The sequence below is a fragment of the Berghia stephanieae genome, chromosome 6 (genome assembly GCF_034508935.2).
Source record: "Berghia stephanieae isolate SIO BIC M18660-M18661 chromosome 6, UCSD_Bste_1.3, whole genome shotgun sequence".
Taxonomy (NCBI): Eukaryota; Metazoa; Mollusca; class Gastropoda; order Nudibranchia; family Aeolidiidae; genus Berghia; species Berghia stephanieae.
The window spans coordinates 25221818-25249538 of record NC_088365.1 but is presented as its reverse complement, the minus strand read 5'-3'; the positions used below and the strand labels follow the sequence as shown (position 1 = coordinate 25249538).

Below are 27721 nucleotides of genomic sequence, written 5' to 3'. Positions count from 1 at the left end.
AAAGACAATAGGATTCAATCGGAAAGACAACCGGAGACAATCGGAGACAATTGGAAAGACAATCCGAGACAATCGGAAAGACAATCGGAGACAACCGGAGACAATCGGAGACAATTGGAAAGACAATCCGAGACAATCGGAAAGACAATCGGAGACAATCCGAGACAATCGGAGACAATCTAAAAGACAATCGGAAAGACAATCTGAGATAATCGGAGACAATCGGACAGACAATCTAAAAGACAATCGGAAAGACAATAGGAGACAATCGGAGACAATCGGAAAGACAATCGGAGACAATCGGAAAGACAATCGGAGACAATCGGAGACAATCGGAGACAATCGGAGACAATCGGAAAGACAATCGGAGACAATCGGAGACAATCGGAGACAATCGGAGACAATCGGAGACAATCGGAGACAATCGGAAAAACAATAGGAAACAATCGGAAAGACACTCGGAGTTGCTAATTTTATTGTCCTAATTCAATGTCCCTCTGATTATCTCTCCGACTATCTCCGATTGTCTCTGATTGTCTGCTCATATCTCAGATTAAGTATGTACCACAGTTCATTGGGACCGCGTGTTTTTTTTTTGTTTTTTTTATTTTTTTTTTTTTTCAGGTTGCAAAGTTCAGCAGCACCATTCCTCACGGTATGTGTGTTACGACAATTGACACTTACCCAATCTCCCTCTGTCAACGAAGGTGATATTGTCGTTAATGGGTATCTTGAATTAACCCTTTACCGGCCAAGTCTTCATTTACACATTCCTGAGATGTCTTCTCGTTTTCATGAAGAGAGGAATGAAGTCCTAGCGAGGCACTGCTCTCTTGGTAAAAACATTGTTATTTATGTAGATTTTTCACGTGTTAAACAATTGGAGAAATTATAATTGGAAAGATACTGAGACCGATCTTTAAGGGGTTAAGAGAAGCGAATGAGCTTTCTAGTTGTGACATAACATGACCAAGTGTGTTGTTCTACCTTGATGTAAAGCAAATAATTCTCTCTCTCTCTCTCTCTCTCTCTCTCTCTCTCTCTCTCTCTCTCTCTCTCTCTCTCTCTCTCTCTCTCTCTCTCCCTCCTCTAACAGCAACACAACATTTAAAAACGAGTCATGACGCCGGTTAGGCGAGAATATAACATTTTTTTCTGACCGTGACAGCGCTGTAAACAGCCAGGTACTCGTTTTATACCTGAGTACGGTGAGAGCATGTGAGGAAAGTTAGCCTTTTATAAGATAAGATAATATATATTTGATCATTTTAACTTTAAATTCTCTCCCCTTTATCTGGCTCACGTGACACAGATTTAGTCATATATGGTTGATGATAAATCTATTTTTTTAACAGATATATATAAGTTTAATTTTGACACAGCTTGTATCGATTAAAATAATAATACAGTGGAATTCGCATAACGTCACCTCACCTCCTTCTCCTGATCGAGATAGTCGTCGTAAAGGAGACATGAGAGATGACTTTGAAGTAAAGACCCTCCCTCCATCCAGATCTGTTCTCAGCTTTCATCATAAGTGTTGGGCTGTCTATAAAAAAGCGAGTGTCATACCACTAGACAACATAGCCGCATCCACCATTGTCCATCCTTGTCCATTCCTTTACACATCATCCTTCCATTACTTTGTTTAAGAAATTAAGGAGCAGGTACCCGTGTAAGATAAAGAACTGAACAATTGTATAAGAAATGTACCAGACAAAGCAAGAAGTAATCAGAAGGTCTGAGGTTTGATCCCCAGATCCCCTGATTTTTTGGGATGGTGTTTTTTCTTGTATTTTTCTTTCTTGCTTTGTCTGACACCTTTCATACACGCTTGTTCAGTTCTTTATCAGTTTGTTTGCCGTCCTCTCCTTCTGCCCTCCTGTCTCCAATGTCCTTTACACAATGGTTTTTGCCAATGTATCACAACAAGAAACATTACCAAAAACCAAGATCATTTTAATCGTTTGACTATAGATAGTATGAAGTTGATGTCACTCAGGTGTTTGTTATTGCTTTTTTGCCATCCCCGTTTATGAGTAATTCTCACTAAACTGTATTTAACCAGAATATAAACGTTCAAGGTTACCATATTTTTGTGTGTTGGTCCGTTATACTTCCGGATGGCAGTCTTGTGATCTTCTTAGCAAGCGCATTCTATCTATAGACAGGGAGGATTCCTATGGTCTTGCTATAGACACAGCTTTTCTCAAATTCCCTTTATTCGACATATGGTCTGCATAAAGCAAGACCTCTTGTTGACCACAACATTTTTGTTCTTTATCTGTGTTCCATTACCTAAATCTAACTGAGCTTTAATATATATATAGCGCAATATCCACTAAATGTGCTCAAAGCGCTTTACAAAGGGTCCCTGACCAAACATGTAGAACGATACACAAAGCCTGTTAGGCGATATTACATTTTTTTTACCGATAGAGACAACGCCGTTGACGTCCAGGTACTTATTTTACACCTGGGTACGGTGAGAGAATGTGAGTAAAGAGTCTTTTCTAAGGACTCAACTATGCGCCGAGCGAGGCTCGAACCCAGGACCTTCCGATCCGAAAGCGAGTGTCTTACCACAAGACCACATAGGCATCCTTGTCCATCCTTGTCCATTCCTTTACACATCATCCATCCATTACTTTGTTTAAGAACTAAAACATTGCACTAAAAATGGATAAAGTCAACCAATTTTTCTTGTCCGGCGGCGAGGGCTTTATCAGGATTCCACTGTAATGATAATTAAAAACACTCCAAACTACCTTAGTCTTGCATGCAGGTATAAAGAGTCATTGATGCAAGTTATGTATCGACGAGATGTCCCTTTACTTACCGAACTACATTCCATTCAAGGAAATGTATGACGTCATAATCAACGTAGCACATAGATCGGTGATGATAATATGATGTACAGTAGAGCTTAACTACGTAGGCGTTATCGACCAATTATCACTTACAAGTACTTCCCGATTATCAGATAAAAACCATTTCATTACATGTAGATAAATATAGCCTTACACGCAGTCGTCATCGCGCCGGTCTCTCCCCCCACCCCTCTTTTTATTCTTTTAAAAACCTTTACATTGGTAAAAAGAGCAAAGATTAATTGTTCATTAGACTTTACTCGTCAATGTATTTCTATTAAGTCTAGCTAATCTATTCATTCATTCATTCATTCATTCATTCATTCATTCATTCATTCATTCATTAATTCATTCATTCATTCATTCATTCATTCAATCAATCAATCATTCATTCATTCATTCATTTATTCGTTTATTCATTCATTCATTTATTCATTCATTCATTTATTCATTCATCTATTTATTCATTCATTCATTCAACCATTAATTCATCTAATATACAATTCAGTCATTCATTCATTCATTCATTCATTCATTCATTCATTTATTTATTTATCTATTTATTCATTCATTCATTCAACCATTCATTCATCTAATAAACAATTCATTCATTCATTCATCTTAAAATCAATTCATTCATCCATCAATTTTATAATGAAAATAAGCATTCATTTATTCATTCAATCATTTAGCTACCAACTTATTCATATATTCAATCAGCCACTACTCAATCATCAACTCATTGAATTCAGTCACTCATTCAATTCATTCAATCATTTATTCATTCATCCATACATTCTTTCACCCCCCCCCCCCCCCCCCCCCCCTTCCCAACAGTACTATTAATTTTATCATTCTCTCCCTAATCAAAAATTTGGCTAGAAAATTCGTCCTTCAAATATCGATCAATTTAAAGACCCTCATCTTGGCAAAAACTCTCAAACCTGGGACTTCGCGAGCTTTCCGTAGTCCTATATTTGATAGTTTTTACCATGATGAGGGTCATTTAACTCGATCGATATTTGAAGGACAAATTTTTAAATACACACGTTTTCCAGTACAACAGTTCACTGGTTAGATATTTTTAAAAAATAATTATAAAATAAAGATAAAACAAAACAAAACAACCCAGCGGATTGGAACTTTGTCCCCCCCCCCCCCCCCCCCCCCCCACGACAGTCCTCCTTTCGGGCGATTCAATATTTCAGATTTATTGTAATGTACATTACAAAATTTGAAGACAAATCTTTGTTATAGCTGTGATAATTTAATGTTGTTTTATGAGGCACATCATTCTGGACAAACGTCTCATTGCCTTTTGAGTTTAACATTTTTTGTTTCGTTTTGGGTAAGTAAGACTATTTGAGAAATCTAAAAATAGTCGGTGTCACAGTAAAGATTGTTCACAATTATCTTATTAAATTTTATTTTATTAAGAACTGAATTCATCTCACTCCAGTTATATTTCGGTAGGCTTAGATAAACTTTACCTTCTAATATTAGATCGTCTTTCCTTTTATAGCCTTCCCTCGAATTAATTTCTAATTAGTGAATACTTTTCGTTCTACATTCTGTCACGTAGCCACTTATTATAAAAGCTGATAGGTCTAACACTCTACACTCACTTTCTCTCCACAATCTATGCCGGACGGCCAGTCACTCTATTCCTATATATATATTGTAAGATTTTTATCTTTTGGGACTTTGTAGATATTATATCTACACCATTAAGACGCCGGAGCTTTTAACTTTGATTGTATAATCTTCAAGGATCAAACCCAAGCCCGCTGTACTACACTATAACCTCTTACCAATTGTCTGGAAGTGGAATTTTACGAGTCCAATCCTGTTATCAGAGGAATAGATCATCCAAGCCCATCAACTGCCTGGAAACGTAAACTTACGAACCTGAGATATTATCATAAGTTACGTAAAATATTCATATCTCTATTTGTAACTGCCACGATCACTGTTTATCTCTTTTAATTAAATTTCATCATTATTTTTATTTCATTGTAAACAAATCGTTAATTGTTTTTCATTTATAGTAACTAGTAAATTCTGGGGCCTCATTCTACATATATCTTTATGCATAGTCGAGTAGCTCTTTACTCACTTGAGACCATGACATTTTGGAGGGGACACATATAAAGAATTGAATTTATTTAGTTACTTATATCTATTTCATCTAACTTTAAAGTTTAAATTGTAAAACTCTTAATTGCCCCACTTGATCATATTTTAATTGAACTCCCTATTTACAGGATTAATTTTTTTTTTCTTTTTCATTTCTTCATTTAAATGGAATAGCAATTTATCCATTCATTCTTTCATTCAAATTGAATAGCATTTTATTGATTCATTCCTTCATTCATTTATTCACTTATAAATTATTCATTCATTCATTGTTCATTCATTTATTTATTCATTCATTCATTCATCCATTCATTCGTTTATTCACTCATTTATCCAATCATTCATACATTTATTCCTCCCTTCATTCTTTCATTCATACATTATCCATTCATTCATTCATCTATTCACTCAGTTTTTCATTCATTCATTCATTCCTTGTCCACTTTGTTATTATATCACACATTTCATTTTGTTGTTTGCCTCATTCATGAATTGTTTTCAATATGTTTACATTCCATAACGATTCACTCACCTATCATCTAATCACTCAGTGTTGTGAACACATTTTGTAACTATTGTAAATCTTACGATATTTTATTGTTTTGTATTTCAGACATCACTGTTAAACACTCTTCAATGCCTAATTACAATTGTTGAACAACCATTGAACAAGAGAGAGGTCCCAGCCACGAACTGAGTTGGTAAATATATCCTTCATTATTCTCTTTTACATGAGTTGGGCATCACATAGTAACTATAGACATCGTGATTTGTTTTGCATAGTGATTTGTTTTAAATGCATTTTTGGCATATTACTGTTACCGAAAACCACTTATATATTATGTTCTGAAAAGTGAGTCTTTAAAAACTAAATAATAATAAAAGGAGTCTCTACTAGCCGTCGTGTTATATTTAGTGATAGATAACTTGGGATTATTTTGGCATCCTATTATTGTTATCACACTCTAGTACATTAGCGTCATTGCGAATAATTGTACACAAACTAACGACGAGTCACACACATTGGTGATACATTTTTCGTAGTAACATAGTTTAGAGTACACGCGATTGACACATTGTTATTGACACAAGTCATAATAACTACGCATTGTATTGACACATTGCTTTATAAGATATAACGATAAAAGGCATCAAATTCAACATACATAATAAGTTGAAATAAGAGAGAGAGATTTCTAAAAATAGAACAGTTCATTCCAGTAAGTGTAAATAAATAAAACAGTCAGTAACAGTATCCTGTCAATATAATATATATAAACATCGTAACTAATTTATTACAACATGGAAGCATATAAAAGATACTTAAGTCTCGCAAAGGACTTAGAAATACCCCAGGAAAGAATATTTTCATGGTGCGAAGAGAAAGTAAAGAAGAAAAAGAACATGAAGAAAGAATTCGTAGAGAAGAGAATGAAGAAAGAATTCGTAGAGAAGAAAATGAAGAAAGAATTCGTAGAGAAGAAAATGAAGAAAGAATTCGTAGAGAAGAAAATGAAGAAAGAATTCGTAAAGAAGAAAAAGAACACGAAGAAAGAATTCGTAGAGAAGAAAATGAAGAAAGAATTCGTAGAGAAGAAAAAGAACACGAAGAAAGAATACGTAGAGAAGAACGAGAAGAAAGAGTCCAAGAAAGGGAACTAAAAAGACAAATAGCATTAGCAGAAGAAGAAACCAAAAGGACCCAAATGATGCTGGAAATTGAAAAAACAAAAACCGGTCATGAAAAAAAACATAATAATAGTGATGAATTTTTCGTGAAACTTCCACGCATGCCAACATACGATGAACGATCAGACTGTTTAGAATCCTTCTTACACCGATTCGAAGTTCAGGCTAAAGGTTATCGTTGGCCAGAAAGCAAATGGGCCACAGCCTTGATTAACTGCTTATCTGGAGAACCGCTAAAAGTTTTCTATACCTTAACAACTGAAGATGCAGATGACTATGGTAAAATTAAAGACGCTCTACTAAAAAGATTTAGATTAACGGAAGATGGTTACCAGGAAAGGTTTCACACTGCAAAACCGGAAAGTGGAGAAGACTTTAATACATTCGTGAACCGAATTACTCAATTTCTAAATCGGTGGCTTGAGTTGGCAAACGTAAAACAAGACGACTTTGCAGGCCTTTACTATCTCACGCTGAAGAATCGAATCTATCAAGCTTGCAACCCAGATTTAGTCGCATTCTTTAAAGAGAGAAAGCCAGAAAACTTGGACAAATTAAAAATCTACGCAGAAAACTTTAACAGCGCACATCCATTGACACCCCTTAGCAGAACATTGAAGGAACCATACTACGCTGCCGCTGCTCAGAGTCCAGGTACACCTAAAGTTCAGTACTCAAATAGAACGAGCCGATCAATCACTCGGAACACGCAAGTGAAACAGGAGGATCATAGTAACAAACCATGGAACAAACAGTTCAATAGAGACCATAGCCGACCCTATCAAAACAAAACAAGAAATAGCACTGACAATAATACTGAGTATAAGAAAACCAACAAACCTATAATTAAATGTCAATATTGTGGAATGAAAGGCCACACAGCAGACAAATGTTACAAAATCGTGGGATATCCAAAAGAAACTGCAAATGCATCACTCCAAACAGGTGTAAACAATCAGACACGAGTAATGTCAGGAGAAAATATAAATGTGTATTGCGTGAAAGGTATGTCACTTTTAACACAAACTCACAAATCAGGATCGCTATTTTTTTGTGAAGGCAAAGCTAATGGAACTGATTGCAAAATATTGAGAGACACAGGATGCAGTACAGTAGGAATAAAAGCATCTTTGATCAATGACGAAGACAAAACTGGAAAAACGGTACAATGCATCACATTCAGTGGCACAGTCGAAACCTTTGAAACAGCTAATGTGTACATAGAAACCCCATACTATACAGGAATAGTGGAATGCTGTATACTTCCCAGCCCCGTCGCTGATGTTATTGTTGGCAATATAAAAGGTCTTAAAGACAACCCAACAGATGTAAAAGAATGGTCATTAACCCAAGAAACAGCTTGTCTAGCAGAAACAAGAAAGATGACTAAGACAACAGAGAAGCCAATGACTATTTCTCTTGAACCACAACAATTTGACAGGAACACGTTCATTGAAGAACAGAAAAAGGACCCGACTTTAACTTCATATTTCAATATCGCAAACAAAGGGACGAAATCAAAAGTTGAATACATCATTGAAAAAGATATTCTGTTCAGGTTACATAGGAAAAGAAACAAAATAGCTAAACAACTGGTCACGCCGAGTATTTACAGAACAAAATCCTTGGAATAGCGCACGATTCAATAACTTCTGGACATCTTGGGAGCTCTTCCACATTGAAGAGAATATCCGAGAATTTCACATGGCCTGGAATTACTAAAGACGTCCGAGAATATGTGAAATCTTGTGACACATGCCAAAGAAGAGTCGCAAAAGGCAGAATACCGAGATTGCCATTAGAGACAACCCCAGTTATTGAAAAAGTTTTTCAAAAAGTTGCAATTGACATTATAGGCCCTTTAACAAAATCAGATAGAAACCATACACACATACTAACACTAGTCGATTACGCAACCAGGTGGCCAGAAGCGATAGCATGAAATCAACTACATCGGATCACATAGCTGAAGCATTGATGACAATTTTTACTAGAATAGGCATACCAAATGAGATACTGTCGGACAATGGACCCCAATTTACATCACATATGATGCATGAAACCATGAAACTCATGGGAATCCAACACTCATTCACAACTCCCTACCACCCCCAAGCAAATGGTCTTTGTGAAAGATTTAATGGCACTCTAAAGAATATGTTAAGAAAAGTGTCAGCAGAAAAACCAGATGATTGGGACAGATACTTACCAGCAATCCTATTTGCATATAGAGAAATACCCCAAGAATCTACAGGCTACTCCCCATTTGAGTTGATGTATGGACGATCACCTCGCGGCCCGATCAATATAGTAGCCGACATTTCTAAAGGGAATGAGGAGGACAATAACGAAATTATGTTTGCTTACGAATATGTAAGAAACCTGAAAGACAGAATAGAGGATACATGTAAGCTAGCACAGGAATCCGTCACTAAAAAAGCAGAGAAATACAAGGAATACTCTGATCGCAAAAGCAAATCAAGAAAATTTGAGATTGGTGACAAAGTACTAATACTCTTACCCGATGACTCGAGTAAACTTTTAGCTACATGGAAAGGACCATTCAAAATAACAGCAGTAAAATCTAATGTTAATTACGAGATTAAAATTAACAACACAACAAAGACATTCCATGCAAATATGCTAAAAAAATATTTTGATAGAGACACAGTGTCGCAACCTATGTTTACTAATATCGAAGCTTCAAATGCAGGATTGATCATACCGTTGGTCATGGGACACAGACACCCGAGACAGAAAAACAAACAAAAATCGCACAATTGCAACCACCTAAGACAAAAAAAGAAGTACGCAAAGTACTTGGGCTCCTAAATTTTTACAGGAAATACATTTACAACTTCGCGCACATCGCGACACCGCTAACAAATCTGACAAAGAATGGGTCACCGAACAAAATTGTTTGGACAGAAGCGTGTCAGAATAGCTTTAAACCAATTAAAGGCATTACTCTGTTCAGAACCAATTCTTAAATTACCCGACATGTCAAAAGAATTTGTTGTAAGAACTGACGCGTCTGATAAGGGCATCGCAGGTGTACTATTACAGGAACATGAGGGAACTCTAATGCCTTGCTTATATGCAAGCAGAAAATTATTGGACAGAGAATCACGATACTCTGTAATAGAGCGTGAAGGACTGGCCATCGTCTTTGCTTTAAAGACATTCAGCAGATATCTACTGCTAAAAGAGTTTGTGGTCGAAACGGACCATAAACCACTCACGTACATAAGAAATAACAAAATGAATAATAGTAGAGTACTAAGGTGGAGTCTATTTTTGCAAAATTACACTTTCAGTATCTCTCACATACCAGGTTGTGAAAATATTCACGCCGACCTACTTTCTCGATTAGTGTAAACACGTGAGAAGGGTATAACTTAACCTCTCATGCATACTGTTAGTTACCTCGAAAATTATGCCAAATCAGAACACACAAATTCGATAATTTTATTTGTAAACATGATGACCCAACTTAATGTAACATTGAGTATTGTTTGGATATATATACCATACCCATTCATGATTTGGGAAATCTTCTCTTTATCTATTATTGTTATGAATTTTCACTCATTTATGATTAATAATTGAAATGTCAATATTCCATTTACATTTTCATTCATTTCATTCAGAAAATTACCTTCATATCATCGACTTAAATCATGCTTCATTACCATCACTATTGTTTATCACAATGATTTGTAATCACAATCTTTCATTGTTATTGTCGCCCATTCATATACCTACGTTAATATAAACATTTCCATGTCTAGTTAATAAATAATTTAATTGTAGCACAAATCATAACAATGGATTAATGCTAGAGTATCATGATAGTAAATTTACTTCCGTTTGTAAAATCTATCTTTCCCATAATGGTTAAAGAGTATATTTTAAACGTGGGTGGGGGGTGTCACAGTAAAGATTGTTCACAATTATCTTATTAAATTTTATTTTATTAAGAACTGAATTCATCTCACTCCAGTTATATTTCGGTAGGCTTAGATAAACTTTACCTTCTAATATTAGATCGTCTTTCCTTTTATAGCCTTCCCTCGAATTAATTTCTAATTAGTGAATACTTTTCGTTCTACATTCTGTCACGTAGCCACTTATTATAAAAGCTGATAGGTCTAACACTCTACACTCACTTTCTCTCCACAATCTATGCCGGACGGCCAGTCACTCTATTCCTATATATATATTGTAAGATTTTTATCTTTTGGGACTTTGTAGATATTATATCTACACCATTAAGACGCCGGAGCTTTTAACTTTGATTGTATAATCTTCAAGGATCAAACCCAAGCCCGCTGTACTACACTATAACCTCTTACCAATTGCCTGGAAGTGGAATTTTACGAGTCCAATCCTGTTATCAGAGGAATAGATCATCCAAGCCCATCAACTGCCTGGAAACGTAAACTTACGAACCTGAGATATTATCATAAGTTACGTAAAATATTCATATCTCTATTTGTAACTGCCACGATCACTGTTTATCTCTTTTAATTAAATTTCATCATTATTTTTATTTCATTGTAAACAAATCGTTAATTGTTTTTCATTTATAGTAACTAGTAAATTCTGGGGCCTCATTCTACATATATCTTTATGCATAGTCGAGTAGCTCTTTACTCACTTGAGACCATGACAGTCGGCAAGGAAAGAGTTAAATCCTGCTCTATGGTCTGTCTCCAAGCTATCTTCTGCCTACCTCTCTTTCTACAACCTCCAGATGGCGTCCTACTCATGACATCTTTTTGAGAACCTACCGTCGGAATAGAAAAGTTGGTAACATCTGGGATGATCGAAGGAAAGAGAGCTAGAGGAAGACAAAAAATGACTTATCTAAATAACCTAAGAATGGCCAAATGTGACTTAAAAAGCAACACAGATTTCATACGCACCGCAGAGGATCGTGTTTCTTGGAGACAGCTGACCGGAAACGTGCTCAAGAGTACACGCCACGATGGATGATGACCGTCCCTCAGTCGCGCTTCGTCATGGCCAAACCATCTTAAAATCCCCTTTCCCATACTGTGTCCATCATTTCCATTGCTTCCGTTCTTAACATGATGATGACACATCGATAAACAACGACATTTGTGACCGATCGTCTGAAAACGGTATTAAGTCAGGGTGAGTCAGGCCGTGGCCTTCGTAAACTCGTGGCTTGACACTGACCAAAAAACGACGTCAAAAGACAAGTCTTTGGCCACAAAAGAAAACAAATCGTGAGTTGTATTCAACAGTTCAACCAATGGGATCACTTGTTTTCTTGACCGCTACTAAAGACAACTAACTCACTAGGCGGTCCACAAACAAAAAATGACGTCAAAATATTCTCAAAAGCCATTTTATCGTAGACATGCCTAGACATATAACATTTTAGTTTTTGCCAAGGGTGCAGTCAAAGTTCCCTATTCATTTTTTGTTCTTTTTTTTTCTCTCTTTTTTTTCCATTAAAAAAAAAAAGAATCTATTCTTTTCACTTTTTTTTTCTTCAATATTTTTAAAAAGACTATGAAATTGTATTATCATTATGTATCAGTAACAGCAATCACCTTCTGACTATCAAGAACGCCCCCACCCCCCACCCCAACCACCACCACCATCATTACTTCATTCCGACTTCTCCTTTCTTCCAAAGATTAAATCGTATCACATGACACAATTTATCAGAAGTTGTCCCCAGGTACATTCTTAACTCTCTCTCTCCTTGCCGGCCACTTTCTGGATTTTCCCCAAAACGTCACACGCAACCTTTACAAAAATAGGTTAATTTCACTCAAACACAAAATCTGTTAGTTCTTGCTATACAATTTTTTTTATTATTTTTTTTTTTTTTTTTTTTTTTTTTTGCTAAACGAGCTCTTCAACCCAGTGTCAATATACTTAAACTATTGCAAACATTTTTGTTCAAATAATATGATGTACAAAAGAAATTATAATGACAAACATGTAGGCTGCACGGCAACAAATGTGACGATTTTCCTATGGATGGTAAGGAGAGGGTATAATATATGATAATCTCATTTGACAGGTAAGCAAATAATATTATAAATGACCCTTTGTAAAAAAAAAAAAAAAAAGAAGGAATGTTTACTTTTTTAGCCTTGTTCCATTGAATGTTACTGTATTTTGTGGTGTTGGTGCTTCTGTTGGTGGTGGTGGTGGTGGTAGTTGTGGTGTGGGTGTTGGCGGCGGTGGTGGTGGTGGTGTTGGTGCTCCTGCTGCTGCTCGTGATTGTGGTGGTGGTGGTGGTGGTGGTGGTGTGGTGGTGGTGATGGTCCTGCTCGTGATTGTGGTGGTGGCTGTCCTTCTGCTGATGCTGCTGATGCTGCTGCTGTTGCTGCTGCTGCTGTTGGTGGTGGTGGTGGTGGTGGTGGTGGTGGTGGTAGTTGTGGTGGTGGTGGTGAAATTATTTTCGCTATTGTTGTCTTTTTTTCATACCCTGAAGGAAAATAAGGAGAGTACAATACCAAAATGTGTCAAAGAGAAAAGGAAAAAAGGAAAATAAAATCAAGGGGAAAACCAAATAATCTCATCGTCTGCCTTTCTGGCATGATCGGTACTATTGAATCATATTATTATTGTGAACTTGATATCATTACGCGTTACTATTTACTATTTATGGAAATGGGTAGAATCAAGAGTACGCACACAAGGTACATTCTCTGGGAAAATCATATGCGTCTATTTATAGATAAAGATCTGAACAAGTGTATATGAAAGATGCCAAACAAAGCAAAAAAGAAAAAATACAAGAAAAAAGAAAAAAAATACCATCCCAAAAAATCAGTCTACGTCGACTGGGGATCAAACCTCAAACCTTCTGATTACCGGTCAGACGTGCTACCATTACACCACAGAGGCTCCCGATTTTAATATCTATATTCTTCACAAGGGTACGCATTTTACGCTGTGAATCCTCGCTTGCATCAAACAACACATACATTGAACACGACGCTTGCATCAAACAACACATACAATGAACACGACGCTTGCATCAAACAACACATACAATGAACACGACGCTTGCATCAAACAACACATACATTGAACACGACGCTTGCATCAAACAACACATACAATGAACACGACGCTTGCATCAAACAACACATACATTGAACACGACGCTTGCATCAAACAACACATACATTGAACACGACCCTTGCATCAAACAACACATACAATGAACACGACGCTTGCATCAAACAACACATACAATGAACACGACGCTTGCATCAAACAACACATACATTGAACACGGGAGGACGAGGATAAAGACATTTGAGTTACTCCATTTTATTGTTTGTCTATTTATAGCTAGTATTAAAATTATATTATACGAATTCATCAAATGTATTAAAATTCCCCACTAATTACTATAAATAGAACACATGTGACAGTCATGTGAAAGCACGTGTCAATAATCAATGTCAATGATAACGACACAGCAGATGATAACATTACCGAGAAAGCGACCGACTCATCAAAGTTTTAGCACTAAAACCCTAAAGCCCCCCATAGACGCCGACATCCGCTGATCCCGGTACGGATGACCTTGTCGCTGTGACCCGATCCCTGCGTTTATCGCAGATGATTTTTGCCCACACATGGGGAGATATTTTTTTCAGGCGATCGGCGATCCCGGGCGTGCCATTATAAAAAAGTGGACAATTTTTTTCGGATTTTCGCTGTTTTCACGTCGGATTCGTGATCAGCGTCAAATTTACAATAGGTTTGATACTAAGAACTGTGTGTTTACTCCAAAAATTGGTGATATTAGAAATAAATTTTAATTAATAGTGAGGCCGACAGAACCGATCCCAGTTACTGTCTGTTATTCTATCTTTCGTCTTGCTCACAATAGTGATTACTTCTCACTAAATTATATCAATTAGACTGTTGAAGGAACGAAATTGACATCATTCCACTCTTTGTTATTGTATTAAGGCAGTCATTTTGGTAATTAGTTCTCACTAAATTATATCAATCAGACTTTTAACGTTCAAGGTTACTCGTAGTTTTATGTGACGGTACGTTATTTCCGACTGATGGATGTTGTGAGCATTTTACCTAAACTCATAGCATCAATAACCGTACAAGATATTCGCATCATATGTAGCAATAGCTATAAGAGAGAGAGAGAGAGAGAGAGAGAGAGAGAGAGAGAGAGAGAGAGAGAGAGAGAGAGAAATTTACTTGCGCTATATATACCGCTATATTCAATAAAGGTGCTCAAATCACTTTATAAGGGTCTTTGGCAAACATAAAAACATGTTAGACGAGACAGATGTGAGCGATATTGCAATTGTTTCCCGACAGAGACGACGCTGTAAACAGCGAGGTACTCATTTTAACAGTGAAAAAGGTGAGAGAATGCGAGTCAAGAGCCTTTTCCAAGGACTCAATTATGCGCCGCTCAGAGCGGGACTCGAATCCAGGACCGTCCGATCGAAGGGGCGAGTGTCATTCACAAGACCACATGCATAGCCGCACAAAAAAGTGATGAGAGAATAGATTCGTATGTATTGAAGGAGGAGAGAGCGGATGGAGTAAGTAAAGTTCTTGGATATTTATAGAAGGAACCAAATTGACGTCACTCATCTCATTGTTATTGTTTTTAGACACCCATTTTTATGATTAGTTCTCATTAAAATATATCAGACTATAACGTTCAAGGTTCCATGTAGATTTTTGGGCTGGAGTGATATTTCTGGCTTGCGGACTTTGTGAGTATTTGAATTTAACACAGAGCATCAATAGAAGGAATGAATTTGACGTTAGTCAACCCGTTGTTATTGCTTTTAGACAGCATTTTATAATTAACTTATCACTAAGTTATATCAATCAGACAATGAACGTTTGAGTTTGCAGTTTTGTGTGTTAATATGTTATACCCCGATGGAGATGTTGTAAGTATTTTCCCAATACGCATAACATCAATGCATTTGCAATCCGATTTAAGTTTAAAAGCAACGTAGACCACGGAAATTTTTCCATTGTGTGGACAATAAAGATTTGTTATTTATCGTCGTTATTTTATTATATTATTATTATTATAATTATTATTATTATTATTATTATATTATTATTATTATTATTATTATTATTATTATTATTATATTATTATTATTATTATTATTATTTATAAAACAAATAACAGTGTTCCCGTGGCAGGTTAAACGGGTACTCCTCGGGACTACTCGCATTCGCACCCCCCCCCCCCCAACCACCACCACCACCACCATACACACGCACCCAGTTCTTTTTTATTTTTTTATTATTTTTTTTTTGGGGGGGGGGGGGGGGGGGGGGCGTTGTTTGTAGATTATAATTCAAGGTTACAATGCCCACCCCTGTCATCACGTAGTCAAGGCTTTTTGGCATCTGCCAATCCCAAATGTCTGTGTCAAGGTCGACCGTCATGTCGCGTCAACGGGTGAGGAGGAAAAAAAAAAAAAAAAGAACAGGCATATTATTATATCATTACATTGAAAATAATGAAAACTATTTTTTATTTTGTATGAAATCCTTTATAAATTTTACGATGATCAAGAACGAAACTTTTGCCATCTACCTCTTCCTGGCGCAACATTTATAAAAATATTATTAAAAAAAAATAATAACACAGCATTTATTTGGCGCAATATTCACGTGCTCAAAGCGCTTTACAAGGGGTCCCAAGGCAACAGCAATATTAAACTTGAAAGACGAGACATGACGCCTGTCAGGCGATGTGACATTTTTTCCCAACAAAGACAACGAACGGCCATGTACTCATTTTACACCTGAGTACGGTGAGAAAATGTGAGTAAAGAGCATTTTCCAAGGACTCAACTCTGCGCCACCTAGAGCGGGTCTCGAAACCTGAACCTTCCGATCTGGAAGCGAGAGTCATACCACAAAACAGGGAGGGGCACTGTTCTGTCGGCCACATAGCCTCAATATTAATTAAATTTTATTTCTAATTTCATCAATTTTTGGAGTAAAAACATAGTTCTTGGCTCTTGGTATCAAACCTATTGTAAATTCGACGCTGACGAATCTGACGTCAAAACAGCGAAAATCCGAAAAAAATTGTCCAATTTTTTATACTGCCACGCCCCCGATCGCCGATCGCCTCGAAAAATATTAAGCAAAGCGGGCTTTGCGAGCGATCGACCGTACTAGTAAGGGGAATTAGGTCCAAAAAACCCTGGAATTGTGCAAACGTGGTTGAAAGCATGAAAATTACATATGTTGTAGAATATGAAAAACCCTATAATTTATGATATAGAACCACTCTGAGAGATCAGTATTAGTTGAGATACAAGGTTTTTAAGATTAAAAATTTTTGACGACAATAATTTCTTTCATTTTTATTGTGTAAACATTCGAGGCAAGCTGACCAAAGGTTGTTTTACGTCATCCTTTGGATTCCCATTGGTGACTATTTTTAGCGTCGAAGCGGATGTTTTCCTTTTTCTTTACTTTCGATTCACGAACCATACAAAATATTTAATCGTAAATATTATTCTATTTCACGTCTAGCGAGCAATATTCTATAATATAAGATTTTTTTCTGCATCTGATTTAATAAGTATAATCAATTGCTCTAAAACAGACGGGCAGACGGGAAGACGAGCAGAGGAGTAGACAAAACAGACTAGCAGAACACAGCTCAATAAACGCCGATAACCGGTGTTGACAAAGGACAGTGCTCCTTCTCCCCTCCTCCTGTTTTCTTTTCTTTCCAAAAATACTGCTATAATCATTTTACGTGAGTTAAAACCTGTTTCGGTCAAACTTGATGACAGTAAAGAGTCAGCATACCACTTACATTGCTATAATTATCATCGTTATCATCATCATCAACCACTATGATGCTGTATTGTGGCAAGTTATTTACTTTACGTTATTTACCTCAAAGGGACAATGGGAGACTGTTCTATTTATACTGCACACATTTTGCCTGCTGATGATGGGTCTTTACCAGAAATAACGAAAGAAAGAGACAGAGAGTTATGAAAGAATGTTGCATATGCCTAAAAAAAGGAATGCGTTTGCATGATTTCAGATACACGTACAATAGTAAATAGAACTGCTCCCAGAGACTGCGACAAGTGTTTGATATGACAACAAGATAACACAGACCGTTTCTAATGTCCCTCTAAGTGGAGGAGGAATGACAAAGGGCAAGGCTATGAAACTCTTTTTGAAGATTTAACACAATTCAATTCTTTGGTTTGTGATGACAACAAGTTGGATGCATCTATTTTTTTAATTCATCAGAAAGAAATGAGATTATTGAAAGCTTAAAACAAAATGATGCTAAGTGGCATAAGTATTGTCGTGTAAAATTTAATGCCAACAAAATTAGGCGATTAGAATTAAAGAAATCTAAAAGAATTGCCCTACAAGAATTCCAAACTTCGTCATTTGCCTTGGAGGAGTCACCGAATGAATATATTTCGCAACCCACGAGAATAATGAGACAACGTTCAAAATTAGAGATTGGCTATAATAAACAAACGTGCTTTTTTGTAAAAACATGGAATCGGGAGTACTCCATTCTGTAATGACAACAGAAATGGAAGAAAATATTCGTGAAATAGCGTTATCTATAAAAGATTCTGATATGTTGTCATTTATTGCCGGAGGAGATTTAGTCGCTCAGGAGCCACACTACCGCCCTATACCATAAAATTGGTCATGCAAACAAGCTTTAAAAGATGTCACTGCTGATGATAATCATGATGTCACAGTTCTTGAAAGAAGTCGAGCTTTTGCTAACATTATATCTTTTATAGAAGAGAACCCTGCAACAAATGTGACGATCGACATGAACCACTGTGGAGCTTATTTCCAGAATTTTCAAAAGTGTCCCAAAAACTCATCAAATGTTCACGTAAGAGAGAATGTATCGGCACCTGATGCAAGTGTTTAAGGTCCGGTTTGCCTTGCACGGACTTGTGTAGATGCGGGGTGTGTGTGTTTGTTGGGGGGGGGGGGGGGGTGTTTAGGTCAGTACAGTAATGAGTAAAATTTTTTCTTCTCTCTCTCTCTCTCTCTCTCTCTCTCTCTCTCTCTCTTCTCTCTCTCTCTCTCTCTCTCTCTCCCTCTCTCCCGCTCACTCCCTCTCCCCCCTCTCCCTATTTTATCTACTAGTTAGGTTAGTACAGTAATGAGTAAAATTCTCTCTCTCTCTCTCTCTCTCTCTCTCTCTCTCTCTCTCTCTCTCTCTCTCTCTCTCTCTCTCTCTCTCTCTATCTATCTATCTATCTATCTATCTCCGTCTCTCCCTCTCCCCCTCTCCCCTCTCCCGCTTTTATCTACTAGTTACAACACGAAATAACCATCAGTTAGCTACCCTAAATGGTTACCGGTGTATTTAAAGTTTTAGAACGCACATTGTATTGTCGTGGTTATTTCCTCGGATAAGTAATGCTATATAGGAAAAAATAAAAGTGCTAAAAAAGCACTGTTATGATAAATTGCCAGAGTGGTTCTATATCAGGTGTTATTTATACGGGTCATAGCTACCTATATGCCAATGTTCAGGATTTCAACCTCAATGTGCACGGTTTTAGCCTAATTTTCCCTAATACAATGAATATGAAGAAAATATATATTTTTACGCAGTTATTTCCCTTGTTTAATATAGCTGTAATAGGTAAAATCTAAGGCCTTAAACCGATACGTTATGATTGATTGCCAGAGTGGTTCTATATCAGATGTTTTTTCTATGGGTCTTAGCAACCTGTATGCAAATTTTCATGCTTTCAACCCGAATTTGCACGATTTTAGCCTAATTCCCCCTACTATACCTAGGTTTATCGGCTAGGTATTTGGCCACACACATTGCGTTTTCACCCGGGTTTGCCTGATCGGGGTCTGAACCAGGATCATATCCGGGCGTGTATGGAGCCTTTAACGCATGACCCAAAACGAGAGTAGGCCTACGTTTATATAACCTAGATTTAGAGATTTCTCTTTTCATTGTTTTAATTTACTTGTCACATAAGCACAATGGGATGAATGAATGAATGAATAAGCACAATCATTTCCATAATATATTATAGATAAATAATCTAATATTGTAAAAAAAAAAAATTTAAAAAAATAAATAAATAAATAAATAAATAGATAAGATGTTATTTAAAAAAAAAAAATTAAAAAAAGATAATAATGATTAAAAAAAAAAAAGAAATTTAAAAAAATAAATAAATAAAAATTAAAAAATAATAATGAAAAAATAAAAAAAATAAAAAAATCTATATATATATAAGTGGCCGAGTGGTTAAGGCATTGCACTGTGACCCGAAAGGTCCCGGGATCCAGCCCCGCTTCAGACACTTTCGTCTTTTCTCTTGGGCAAGAAGATTATTAACCTCCAATTTGCTCACTTAGGACAACATGGGGGATCCTGTTGACATCAGATATCCTGTTTGATGAATTATCTACATTCCTTCATGGAGTGCCTAGGCGACGGTATCTTATGATGTCGTGGCGGAAGGACATTATATATATATATATATATATATATATATATATATATATATATATATATATATATATATATATATATATATATATATATATTGCGACAGACCCAATTTTATCAGGACAATTAGCCATCAAGTGATAAGTAGAGCAAATTATTGATAACGTTTTGTGGATGTAAGGGGTCACGATAGCTCGGTTGGTAGAGCACTTGCTTCATACGATCAATCCCGGGTGAAGTCGAGATTTGTTCCGACCTGCCCTGTCCACCAGGCAGTGGTTAGTTGGGTCTGCTAGATCTGGCGGAAGGTACTTTGCGTAAGACTAGCCTTCTATCCAAAGGGTTGCAAGCAATTGCTATTTTCCGTTTCAAGTAATAGAAACCGGGATAAACTCCGGCTCAATGGGCCAAATGGTTCTGAAGGACTACTTATATATGCATTCCGTAGCACAGTTGACAGCAAACATAAGCAGACAACGAGTTATCACAAATTTGACCTTGAGCTAAAGAATGGATGTAGATGACGTCACCCAGCTGTTTGTGATTGTTTTAGACCGTCAGTATATATATATATCTAATGTTATCACAGACAACACGTGAATGTCTTGCGTGTGTAGTGTGTTACAAACGCAGTGTATCTTTGATAACCAATAATCACCATGATGTTCCAGCACACGACACATGCAAATTGTGAAATTTTGATTTATCACTCAGCTGACCTCTTTCCTCTCAGCTGCTGGGCACCTGAAGGGAAAAGGGGGAAAATGGAGCTTTTATATAGAGCAATATCCACTAAAAGTTACCAAGGCGCTTTACAAGGATTCCTAGCCAACAGCAACACTTAACGTGCAGGACGAGACATGATGCCTGATAGCCGGTATTACAATTTTGCTCGGAGAGAGACAACGCTGTTAACGGCCATGTACTCATTTTACACATGAATGCGATGAGAGAATGTGAGTAAAGAATCTTTTCTAAGGAGTCAACTATGCGCCACTCGGGGCACGAACCCAGGACCTACCGATCCGGAGGCGAGTGTCATACCACTGGACCACTTAGCCATTAGAGGAGAAAATCTGACGTTGGAACAAGACGTCCGGCTTTTGTTGACTGAAGTTTGCAGGTTTTGGCGTTGTCTGTTTGTTTTTTAAGGGTTTTACGGCACTTTCAACTCATTAAGGTCATATCACCAGTAAAAAGGAAGAAAATGGGTTAGTAAAAGGTTCTAGAATTACAATTAAATCACCCAAGAAAAGGTAAGACAAAGGGGAATTGGTTCAAATAAGAAATAGGTGTAGATACCAAGAGCACATTATCAAAGTACTTAGTTTGAGATCACCTTAAAGTCTCATCCAGACACAAGCACAGGTCCCTACTAAGAGGAATACACCCAAATGTTTACAAATCATATATAATATGTAAACAAAACAATACAGTGCATAACAGAGAGATGCTTTACAAGGAAAAAAATATCTCCCTAAACTCTCATTATACATTCGACTGTTTCCCTCCCAGCTAGGGTATCCGGCCAGGGCTAGGACAAAACCAGTAATCTCATTCCAAGACAAAGACAGAAAGCGTGTTGGAAAACAGATATAGGGGGATAAAATTAAAATACAGTAAGTGCCTCCCTGCCCACTATAGGAGGTCAGGAACCTCACCCAGACCTCTAGATAAAATACAGGCTAGGATAGCGACCTTCTTTTATCCTGTAAAAAAATTATTAAATTCTAGAATTACAAGTAAAGGTACCCAAGAAAACATAAGACAAAGGGGACTGGTTCAAAAATGGAACAGATATAGATTCCAAGAACACACCATTAGTTTATACTTAGCTTGAGATCACCTAAAAGTCTCATCCAAACACCTGCACAAGATTCCACGAGGGGAATGCATTCAATTCAAGTGATCAAAGAATATATCCAAAACAGAAAACATAACTAACAAGACATAACAGAGAGATAATTTACAAGGAAAAAGAAATCATCTCCCAAAACCATTACTAAATATTTGACGGTCTGCCTCTCAGCTAAGGACTCCGGCAAGGGTCTCGACAACTCCAATCTCATTCCGTGACCAAGACAGAAAGCAACTCGGAAAACAGATAATATAAGGGGATAGAAGACGCAGCCAATGACCTCCTGACCACCATGGAAGGTGAGAAGACCACACCCATGTCAAGGAGAGAAAGCCAACTGGACAGGGAATTTTGTTTAAAAATTGAGCTTTTATATAGAGCTAAATCCACTAAATGTGCTCAAAGCGCTTTACAAGGGGTCCCTGACCAACAGCAACACGTAACATGTAAAACGAGACATGACGCCTGTCAGGCGATACTACAATTTTTTTCCGGACAGAGACAACGCTGTTACCGGCCAGGTACTATTTTACACCTGAGTACGATGAGAGAATATGAGTAAAGAGCCTTTTCCAAGGGCTCAACTATGCGCAGAGCGATCCTCGAACCCAGGACCTTCCGATCCGAAAGCGAGTGTCCTACCACTTGACCACATAGCCGTACAAATATGAGTGCCCTTCCAAATGCACAAAGATCAAAAGGCCACATCCCACCGTTAGATAGAATTCAGGTCAGGAAAGCGACCTTGTTTGTTTGTTTTTAAGGGTTTGCAACACATTTAGGTCCTATCAGTATCAGCGCCATTAAAAAGGAAGAAAATGGGAAAGTAAAACGTTCTAGAATTACAATTAACGCACCCAAGAAAAAGGAAGACAGGGGGTAATTGGTTCAAATAGGAAACAGATGTAGATTCCAAGAGAACACTATCAGTGTACTTAGTTTGGGATCACCTAAAAGTCTCATCGAGACCACTAAGAGGGATACACTCAAATGTTTACAAATCATATATAATGTGTAAACAAAACAATACAGTGCATAACAGGGAGATGATTTACAAGGGAAAAAAATATCATCTCACAAAACTATACATTTGACTGTTTCCCTCTCAGCCAGGGCCAGGACAAAACCAAGTAATCTCATTCCAAGACAAAGACGGAAAGCAAGTTGGAACGCAGATATAAGGGGGATAGAAGACACAATAAGTGCCACCCTGCCCACTATGGGAGATCAGGAACCCCACTCAGAAAGCGACCTTCTTGGGCAGTGAAAGTGACAGGCTTTAACTGAAGTCTAATTCAATATTTGATATATTATAATTTAATTCCTTACATGCGCTGCAATTATGCCAGAACAATGGGAGATAGAAATGGACAATGGATATGTGTATATATATATATATATATATATATATATATATATATATATATATATATATATATATATATATATATATATATATATATAACCCCAGATGTCCAAAATCATTTAGATTCAGGTTTGACGCTTTTCTAATAAAATATCTGTTTGCTCCTAAAACAAAACAAAACAAATAATAATAATAATAATAATAATAATAATAATAATAATAATAATAATAATAATAATAATAATAATAATAATAATAATAATAATAACAATAATAATTTTTAAAAATTTAAAAATAGAATAGCATTTTTATTACAAAGGGAAAGCAAAAGAAAAAATATAAATAAATACTAGACAGAACGCAAAAAAAAAAAAAAAAAAAAACCAAAAAAAAAAAAAAAAAAAAAAACCCCAAAAAAAACAAAAACACTTAACAAAACAAATAAACAACTAAAAAGGGTTATGTGAAAAGTTAAGTAATTTTATTTCATTGTGTAATTTGCTTTTTATTATTTTTTGTAATGGTCACATTTGTATAATTTAGAAATAATTGTATTGAAAATGTATACATAGAACGAGGTGTGCAGAGCTATTTTTTGTTCCTTTCAAGATTGCACAACACACCCATTGTCATAGACCAACACATCTGCCGTGATAGGGAAGAAAGACGCATATCGGTATCTAGGTCAAATTGACATTTTCTGGGATTCACATACTTGAGAGAAAGGCGCATTTTTCTATCTGGGTTTGGTAACTCAATCGTTGAAAAATATACGACTTGACCTTATTTGGTTTAAATTCGTTTCGAGGAATGACAGATCGACGCATATTGAATGTGGATATGACAGAAGGTCGCATTTTGTAATATGCGTCTTTTTCTATTATTCGTCCACCGAAGGACATAATTTGTCTTTCACAAAAAGACGCACTTCGGATATGCGACTTTCTGCCAAGACACTCTCCAAAAATTAAGATATATGCGTCCGTTTGTATTACGACTGGTGACGGTGAAAAGAACATATCATTGTTCTCCAATTTTCATCAAATAATCAATCATCAAAGACGTACGATTAACTTGCTGTTTTGGTGTGAATTCTTCATTACCTCGGGTGAGTTTTATCTTTTTCCTATTCAAGTGATCAAAGATTTTATGTATATAATCATATAAGTACTTGTCATATATTAGTGAGGATGTTTAATAATTATTTGCTATTGACGGTTTATCTGTGTTTGTGATATTTAACTTAGACAAATGTTGATTTACATGCTAATAGCACTACTGTTATTGTTGTTACATGTACTATATTTATGATTATCATTATGATGACAATTATTAATATTAATGTTATTATTATAATCATCATCGTTATATCACTATGAAAGTAGACGTTGTAGAATAAGTAGTAGTCGTATTAGTAGTAGCAGTTAAAGCATTTGTATGTACGTTAGTAGTAGTAGTAGTAGTAGTAGTAGTAGTAGTAGTAGTAGTAGTAGTAGTAGTAGTAGTAGTAGTAGTTGTAGTGGTGGTAGTGGTAGTAGTAGTAGTAGTAGTAGTAGTAGTAGTAGTAGTAGTAGTAGTAGTAGTAGTAGTAGTAGTAGTGGTAGTGGGAGTAGTAGTAGTAGTAGTAGTAGTGGTAGTAGTAGTAGTAGTAGTAGTAGTAGTAGTAGTAGTAGTAGTAGTAGTAGTAGTAGTAGTAGTAGTAGTAGTATTCTAGTGTATCAAAAAGACGCCCACCCCCAATCCATTAATTTTCGGAATTTTCGCGAACCTCCCCTCCCTCCTTTTGATCTTATTAAACTTAAAATTCATTCTTAAATAGACAAAATACTGTCCCTGTAATTTGCTGTGGTTGAATTCTTCGGTCAAACCCCCTTCTTTGATGAAAATGATTCCCCCCCCCCCCCCCCATCTCCCCCGGCTTTCTACTAAAGTGCGCACCCCCATATTTCCATTGAAATTTGACCAAACTGCGCACTCCCCTTGCTTGGGATCAGGACAGTGGGAAAAATAATAAAACCAATCGGGCCTGAAAACCAACCTAGGACTGTGTCGGACTCGGTACCTTCTGAATCAAAGTGAAAACCTTAACTACTGAGACAATACGTCTCTAGCTATGCATCCAATTAGCCCTCAATAACCTGTTTCAATATTCTTTTGGGAAAAGCAAGCAACTGTAACTCAATATCATATTATCATAACAACGTTACTTTATGATAACGATTATTTTAATGAATAAGTCCACTCCCGTTCAATTTTTGAATATCCATATTTATATCTCTTTCATCAGATATGATCGAACCCCTAAAAGAGCCACCGGTACATCCACCTCAGCCAACCCAGATTAAATATATCATGACAATCAGACTCCAGTGATTCAGATATTGACATTCCATTGAAACAGCTAGCTCAGATCAACAGTGAAACCTCTATAAGGAGGAATTACATGATGTATGAGTGTCATAAAAGCAGAGAGGAAAAGATTTAAAGAAACCACGGACAACAAGAAAAACGGAGGAGACGAGCTAGATAGGTTTACCTAAACACCGATACGAAAATCTGCAGCAGAAGCACGTAAACTGGCTGTTGAGATTAAAGAAGCACATGCAAACGATATGGATTTTGTGTTGAATTTACCATTGAGAAACAAAGTTTAGAAAGTGACTCAGAATTTGAAATGTATTTGGGACTTGCTTCTAAATACATCGCCGAAACTACAGCCCCTAGAGTTCCATTTCATGAAGAGGAAGAGTATTTGTCCGAAACTGCCACGCCGGCATCCTTTACCGGTTTAGGAGAAATATCTGAAGGAGAGCATGTTCCAAGTGTGTCATTGATTATAGAGACCATGATAGCAGAGTGAACAATAACTACACCAGATCTAGAAATAGAGACAGTGTCTCCTCACTCAAACAATAGAAAGCACAAGACGCCGATACAAAAAGCAGACAAGGAAATACACAAGCTTTTGCGAATGAGAGAAAAGCATTCGGTCTTGGAAGGTTGTGCGCCGACCTGCTCAAAAAAATGCCGTGACAGATTCTCTCAGAGTACCAGCGATGGGAGCTTAACAGATGTTTTGGGGAGAGGACTGGAAGGACCAGCGCAAATTTGTACGGACTTGGGTAAGTAAAACAAAATGCAGAGATCAGGGCGAAGGCATTCTTTCCAAGGAGAAAATTGCCTAGTCATGTACATGCAAATGATATACAATGAAACAGGAAGATGGAGTCTTCCATCCCGTGTGCAAAAAGTTCTTCCTTACTACTCTCGGATTCAAAGCTAATAATGGCAAACTGATAAGGAGCGCGTTCAAGGATGTCGGTGTTAACGAAAACAATGTCATAGAAGTACCCCTTGTTGACAATCGTGGACGTCATAGTCCCTTGCACAAGATTGACCACAGCATTATCCATGAACACATAGAGAAATATAAAACAAGCATGTTTCATTATAGACGTGAACACGCGCCTTTCAGGAGATATTTACCGTCTGATCTGATCATCCATGATATTCACGAAAACTTTTGCGCAGTCACTGGAAAATCCATATCAAAGAAACTCTACTATTCTGCATTTAAAGAACTTAACATCTCACAAGCCGTATTTACTTGTTCAAGAAGCATGTGAAAAATGTAAGTCCTTGTTGCACAAACAACTATGCAACTGTGAAGAAAGGTGTGAACCGTGTGCCGAAAAAATCATTCATCGGACACGATACAGAAATGCTAGAGAGAGGTATCAACGGGATGCAGACAAGAACGAAAACGCCAACACAGCCCATCTAGTGTTTGCCGCTGATCTGCAAAAAGTAATTTTGCTGCCGAGAATGAATCAGTTTAACAGAATCATGTTCACAAGCAGATTGGTCTTATTCAATGAGACATTTGCACCAGTGGGCTGCAAAAAAAGTGAAAAGGACATTGCCGTGATATGGAATTAATCAATTTTAGGACGAAAAGATGAGACCTTGCATCAGCTTCTTACCTAATATATAAGCGTGATGCCGAATCTGTGACACTCTGACTGGATAACTGTAGCGCCCAAAATATAAATTGTACCCTTTATACTATGTTACTTCATCTTGTAAATGATTAGACTACTACAAAAGCAAGCACCATCACAATCAACTATTTCGAGCCTGGTCATACTTTTATGGCAGCTGACTCCACCCATGCCGGAATCCAAAGAGTTCTGAGACAGAAAGACGATCAAGATCTTTGATTTCAATGACTTTGAACAATGTGTCGTAGAAGCAGGCTGCCAGACAATGCCGTTGAGGTTTAATGACTT

The 27721-nt window shown here is 36.8% G+C and overlaps 1 protein-coding gene across 1 annotated transcript in view; it reads left to right on the top strand.

The window, feature by feature from the left end:
• Positions 1-5140: 5140 nt before the first annotated feature.
• The window catches only part of LOC144974752 (uncharacterized), a 357750-nt gene continuing 335169 nt past the window's right edge, over positions 5141-27721 (top strand). Inside the window, exons 1-2 of the mRNA XM_078917981.1 lie at positions 5141-6533; positions 6598-7700. Coding sequence (XP_078774107.1) covers positions 6713-7700 — 988 coding nt within the window. The 5' untranslated portion in view covers positions 5141-6533; positions 6598-6712. The remainder of the gene's footprint in view (positions 6534-6597; positions 7701-27721) is intronic.